We start from the raw sequence: 6647 nt of genomic DNA on the forward strand, positions 1-6647 counted from the left end.
GGAGCACCGGGACCGCTTTCCCCAGTTTGATTCCGGAACCATTCTGTACCATGACCGCTGCAACCCTAATCCCTGACCCAGATGACATCGGCTCAGGCTGGGACCCAGGGAGTCAGGGGGCTCACAGTTCAGCTCAGGGGCTCCGTCACAAGAAAAGGAAGCCACACCGCCTGCACTCACTGGCTGGGGACTGTGGCCAGCTGACAATGAGCCACCCCCTGAACTCAAGAGAGTGCAGGGTCTTCATCAGGAATGGGGGTGCAGGCCTGTAATCCCAGCACTTGGGAAGCTGAGGCAGGAAAACTGCTGCGACTCTGAAGCTAGCCTGGGCTGCACAGTGAGTTCAAAGGCATCCTGAGCTACAGTGAGACCCTGGGTCAAAACAACAACAACAACAACAACAACAAAAACACTTTTTTTTTTTTTTTTTTTTAAGGGGCTGGGGATGTAGCTCAGTGCAAAGGCTATTGGTTCAATCTCCACTACCACAAAAAATAAAACCACACATCTCAGCCACGCTCCTTCTCCGGGTTACAAGGGACAGAAGGGCTTCATTCACTCCAGCCTCATCATAACTGTGCTGGGGAGACTCCAGCCCTCCTGCTAGTGGATGCAAACTGACCAGAGTTACTCCGCTAGTGAGTAACAGAGATGGTGATGCTCCGGGCCTGTGCTGCAGAGCGAGCGGGCCTGAGCTTCGAGCACAACTGAACGAGACCGGACAGAGTCAGTTTCCCTGTGTTACCTCTAGGATCACAGCCCAGGGAAGCAGACACTCACTCTCTGTACTGAGACCATCTGGGGGAGGGGTGCTGCATTGTGTGTGTGTGTGTGTGTGTGTGCCCCTAGCACTCCCTGGTCTCTATTCACCAGAACGGAGCAGCACCCTTGCCTTACTGTGAATCCTAAATATCTGCAGAATGCACTGGTGTGGGGGAGGCGTCACCCCAAACCAGAACCGCTGGCCTAGGCTGAGCCCTCTCTCTAGCATGGCAGGCCTCGCTTGCCCGCAGCACTCTGACCTCTGCTCTCCCCACCAACCCCGCAAGCTGACGCCCGATGGCCCCACGAGGTCGCCATGGAAACAGCCTACATTGCTCAGGACGGCTGAGCCCTAAAACGTCAACGGCACTGCTTCACCCAAAGCTCCGCGCCTATGGGAAGAAAGAATCATCCTATCCTGACTCCTGCAGATGGGGAGACCCAGAGAGAGAGGAAGCCAGCGGCTTGGCGTCGCGAGCGGCGGTCAGAGCCCGGGCTGCAGTTCCGCCCAGATCAACCCCGGAACCGGATCCACTGCGCCCCGGTTCGCCCCGGAACCCAGATCCTCGCACCCCGACTCCCCCGGAACCCCACCCGCCCCGCCGCCTCACCCGTTTCTCCTGCATCTTCTCGAAGGCCGCCTGCGCCGGCGTCCGCTTGTCCAGGCAGCGCCGCTTCTCCTCCTCCTTCTTCTTGCTCGTCCCCATCGCCTCCAGGAGCTTCGCCTTGTCCTTGTCCTTTTTCTTCTTCTTCCTGGAAGAGGAAACGGAGGGAAGCGCGTGAAGTCGACCAGGGGGTCAGGACCGGGAATCGGTCTCGGGCGGCCGCAGAACCGAGGGTCCCACGGGTCTCACCGCTTGGTCACGCCGACGTCTGCGACGCCTTTCAGCTTCAGTGGCCCTTTCTGGACCTGCTCGTAGGCCTCCATGGCGCCGGCCCACAGTTCCGAGAGCAGAATGCCACACTTCCTGTTTGCGCCGGGTATTTCTGCCGGAAGGCTCGTCTCTCGTCCTTCTGATTGGCCGAGCCGGTCGAGCCGGCGACGCGCGTGCGCCCTTGAGCTCAGCCCGGCGCCACATTTCCGGGTGCGTGCGCGGTGGAGGGCAGGCGAGTCCCTGCGCTGTTTATCCTGTCTGCTGCCACACTTCCTGTTGTGGCGCTGGCTTGTTCTGTTTCAGTTTTTAGGTGAAGTGCTTAAAACCTGATACTGTTTTGAGTGATGTGGACTTCTCATTTATAGTTGTTTTTTTATTTTTGAGACAGGATCTCGCTGCGCAGTTCAGGCTAACCTTGAACTATGTAGCCAGGCTGGCCTGGAAGAGGACTGGAGCCTCTTGGCCTCGGCCTGCCCAGTGCTGGGATTACTGTCGGGCGCCACCACACCCGCCTCGTTTATTGTATTTTGTACGTTCAATAGATAACTGCACCTGATTTTGTAATTTAATCAGTGCTCATTCGTTTTCAAGCTTTTGGAAGATGACGTGTGGTTTCATGTGAAATATGTCAGTGGTATGTTAAAAACATAAATATCACTTCTTTCTTTTTTCTGGGGAGTGGGATACCGGAGATCGAACTCGAGTCCTTGCGCTTGGGAGGCCATAAATACCAATTTTATGGAGGCATCTTTGTGTACAGTAAAGCGAACCATTTTTAAACATGTAGTTTTGGGGGGGGCGGGAATTTAGCTCAGCGGCATCATGTCTGCCTTGCAAGCGCAAGGTCCTGAGTTCAATCTCCGGTACTGAAAAAAAAAAAAATTTCCCCCCTCTGGGCTGTCAGATCCAAGCTTGTGCTCACGCGGCTTATGCCCACCCTGACCCCAGCCCCGCCTGTGGGCCTCCCTGCAGGGCACCGCCGGGAGCTAAGGGCAGCAGCGGAGGCCAGCAGTGCTATGGATCCGGCCTTACAGCAGGTAGCCCAGGCTCAGGTACGCCACCGAGAGAAAACAGTAGCTTATTTTTAAAGTGACAAAATTGTGTACATTTATTGTAGAACTTTTTTTTTTTTTGTACCGGGGATGGAACCTGGACCCTTGCACATGCGAGGCAGGGGGCAGAACCAATGAGACAAATCCCCAGTCTATTACAGAACATGTTTTGACTTGTGTGTACGTTGTGGAGTATCAAATATGCATTTTCTCACTTATTTTTGTGGTGAGAACCCTTGAAACCTAAAATTTAAGAATATGGTATATTGTTATAAACTATAGTCGCTGTGTTGTACATTTCTTTTTTTTAATTAAAAAAAAAGTGGTGGGCACGGTGGTGCACACCTGTAATCCCAACTCTTAAGAGGCTGAGGCCATGAATTTGGGGCCAGCCTGACTACAAACAGTAGTAAGTTTCTGTCTCAAAACAGAAATTTAAGAAGCTGATTCCAGGGCCAGTGATTTGGCTCAGTGGTTCCGCCGCCTGCCTTGCAAGCACAAATGCCTGAGTTCGATCCCCATACCACCAAAAAAAAAAAAAGAGAATTAAAAAAAAAAGATACAGCACTTTTCAATATGGAGATACCTCAAAGAACTGTATCTTTCCAAAAGAATTAAAAGAATCATACCACAGTGATATATGTGCACCCATGTTTATAGCAGCACAGTTTTTAATAGCTAAAACCCGGAAACAGCCCAATTGTCAGCAGTTGGAGACTGGACAAAGATGTGGTTTTTCTATAAAATGGAATACTACTCAGCCATGAAGAATGAGAAACTAGAGTCATTCATAGGAAAATGGATGCATATTGAGGCCATACTCTTAAGTGAAATAAATAAGTCACACATGTGTAAATATCAGATAGTTTCTCTGGTGTGAAAAACTAAAAGTAAATAAGATCCTAATGGTGTAAGTGAGAATGTGAAATAGGAAGAAGAGGGCTAAACGTGTAGGGGAAGTGGGAAGGGTAGGGGAAGGGAAATAAGGGAAAAGAAAAAAAAATAGAGAAAATGAAAAAATGTAAACAAAGTCTTTGTAAATAGGAGAGGGTGGAGGGGGTAAAGGAAGGGCAGGGATATGGGGAAGAAATGAGAACCAAGATCTGTTATGTAACTGCGCTGCCTCGGCTCTTTAACAAAGATCTCATGTGAAAAGAAAAATCTGTTATGTAAAAGCACAAGATCCAAATGATAAATGTACCTAAAAAGTACCAGTAAACTCTGTGAGAAAAAAAGAAAAACTAAAAAGTTGAGTCCAGTAAAGGCCGCATCACCACTAATCACCCTCAGAACACGCCACTTCCCTTCACTCCATCGCCCTTGTCACTTTCAAAAGTATTTCTGTCATACACAGGTTTTGTTGTTCTTTTAAAATTCCATTAGAATATGTTTGTGATACACAATGATTACATTCACTTTGGGGAACTGGTGTGTACACTTACTGCATCTTGAATATTTCCCTTGAACTTCCTGACTGAAATGCTGTATCATCAACCAGTATCTCTCCAGCTCGCCCTCAGCTATTAACCACTGTTTTACTTTCTACTTTAAATTCAACTTTGTTTGGTACCAGGGATCAAACTTGGGACCTTGGGCTTGCGAGGCAGGCGGCAGAACCACTGGGCTAAATCTCCGACTCATCTTTTTTGTCTTTTGAGACAGGGTCTTGCTATGTACTTCAGGCTGGTCTCGAACTCACCTCCATCCTCCTGCCTCAGCCTCCTGAGTGTTGGGATTACAGGTGCACACCACCATACCTGTAGAATTACAAAGTCCATATGTAGACATGTGAGAGAAACTGAGACATAAGAAGCAGTTCATTAGGGCTGATCAGAGTTGCAACAAAAATTTCAGGCATAATGAGGTATAGTCTTGTGTTTTACAGATTTCAAACAAGATTGAAAGGCAAAATCCAGCCAGGTGTGGTGGCACACACCCATAATCCCAAAACTCAGGAGATTGAGGTTGGGGCTGGGTGTCATGGCACACACCCATAATCCCAGCTATTTGGGAGGCTGAGGCAGGAGGATCACAAATTCAAGGTCAGCCCGGGGAATTTAGGGAGATCCTGTCTGAAATAAATAAATTAAAAAATATAATAAAGGAGCTGAGGATGCAGCTCAGCACTGCCTGGTTTCAATTCCTGGTGCTGGGGGCGGCATGTGCGTGTAGGTTCCCTTTCTGCTGGGCTCGCTCCTGATGCCTTCATAATTTGAAGCAGAATTGTGGCACCATTCAGGTCTATCCAGAAAAACAAAACAAAACCAAAACAAAAACGTGTTCTCCACCTCTGCAGCTTCGAGGCTTCCACAGAGAAAAAAGTTGTACAGAACATGGTATAAAACCTGACTTCTGGAACTCTGTGACTTCCATGACTCCACGACTTGGTTTTCTATTCCCAACACCATTTGCAAATTGTTCCTGGGACAAGCAGAACAACTGTCGTGACCCATGTGCAATTCTACTTATCTTTCCTCTCAGCCTTTTAGACATTTTCTGAACCCGGAGCCAGTGATCTCCCCTCAGCCCTCTCCTTTTCACGCACCATTTCGTAGCAGCTGAGGCAACTGAAGAACCACCACGTGTGGGACTGATGGGGGAACAGCCTCTCCTTGTCCTCCCCGGGTGGCTGTGTGGGCCAGGTCCCCCGGGAGCCCCTCTCCCCCAGTGTGGGCAGACACACGGGATGACGTCAGGGTTGTAACTAGCGCTGGGTAACTAGCAATAAGTAACTAGGGGTAGCTAAGTAGTGGTGGGTGACGAGGAATACAAAACTAGTGATAGATAACTCCCCATCTGGGAATTTAAGAGAGTGGAGGAGAAGTACTAGGAGAATAAGTTAATGTGTGTGTGTACACACTAGGGGATGAACCTGGGGCTTTTGCACAGAGATTTAGCCCCAATCCATTTTTTAAGTTAAAATTTGAGACAATGCCTCACTAAGTTGCCCAGGCCGAGCTCCGACTTGCCAGCCTCTTGCCTCAGTCTTCCGAGAAGGGATGACAGGCGTGCACCCTTATGTCCAACTTGGGAATAAGGTAGTTCTCGATCCTCAGTTGCTGCTTTTCCACATGTTCAGCACAGGCCCAAAACAAGGGAGACACGGCCACGGAGGGGACGTCCAGGGCCGAGACCTGAAGGAGCCTCTATGTTGGGAAACTGATGATCTCAGCCATGGTCTCGCAGCCACAGCAGCGGACGCACTCCGTGCCCCTGCATATTCACCCCTGCCTCCGAGGGTGGCTCACAGCTTGCTGGGTTCTGAGGCGTCTTAACCTCGGTGGGCGCCGTGCAGGACGGGGGCCAAGACGGCCTCAGCACAGCTTGGTCCCACTGGGCTCCACCCAGTGCTGAGGAAACGCGCACAGGCTGAGCTCCACACCCCTGCAGGCCCCGGGCTCTGTCGCCTCGTCCACACCATGTCCTCTACGTGCCCCTGTCATCCCCTCAATTGTGGGCCAGGCCTAGGCCTCTGGCTGGTGTGAGAAGCAGAACTCACCTCTCCCTGGCGCCCCCCTCCCTAGGACTGGTGGTCGATGGGGGTCTCTCTCCCTTTGCCTGTCCTCAGCCTCCTCAGCAAAGCCTCCCTCCTGCTCTCTGATCTGCTCTAACGTGCCTGGCCTGGCTGAGCAGCCGAGAGCGAATCACATGGAGCCCGCGGCCTCCCTTGCACTCCTCCTGTGGCTGGGACGCAAGTGGTTCCCCAGGGACCCGCACGTGCAAGGCCCGGTTCAGAGCAGCAGTATTGGGAGGTGCTGGGGACCTGTAGGAGCCAGGTATCCTGCGGGCCTTCACGTCATGGGGGCCTGGTAGGGGTGGGGAGCCTCAGTCTCTCAGCTGCCCCTCCTTCTGCCTCAGGCTCCTTAGTAGCGTGGCTCACAGGTGTGCTGCACCATACCCAGCTGTGCATTTTACTTCTGACAGCTGTTGTGCAAACTGTGCTGGCGAGGGTTTTATT

At 51.1% G+C, this 6647-nt stretch overlaps 1 protein-coding gene and 1 non-coding gene across 2 annotated transcripts in view; both read right to left on the reverse strand.

The window, feature by feature from the left end:
• The window catches only part of Fam32a (family with sequence similarity 32 member A), a 3752-nt gene extending 1991 nt beyond the window's left edge, over window positions 1-1761 (reverse strand). Inside the window, exons 1-2 of the mRNA XM_010644311.2 lie at window positions 1617-1761; window positions 1374-1515 (exon numbers count right to left, since the gene is read on the reverse strand). Coding sequence (XP_010642613.1) covers window positions 1374-1515; window positions 1617-1690 — 216 coding nt within the window. The 5' untranslated portion in view covers window positions 1691-1761. The remainder of the gene's footprint in view (window positions 1-1373; window positions 1516-1616) is intronic.
• Window positions 1762-2535: 774 nt separating this feature from the next.
• On the reverse strand, window positions 2536-2760 carry LOC117284541. The gene has a single exon (XR_004515652.1). It is a non-coding gene; the product is annotated as a small nucleolar RNA U89 (small nucleolar RNA).
• Between the last annotated feature and the right edge of the window lie 3887 nt (window positions 2761-6647).

Source organism: Fukomys damarensis, unplaced genomic scaffold, assembly GCF_012274545.1.
Source record: "Fukomys damarensis isolate Sample0158 unplaced genomic scaffold, DMR_v1.0_HiC HiC_scaffold_37, whole genome shotgun sequence".
NCBI lineage: Eukaryota > Metazoa > Chordata > Mammalia > Rodentia > Bathyergidae > Fukomys > Fukomys damarensis.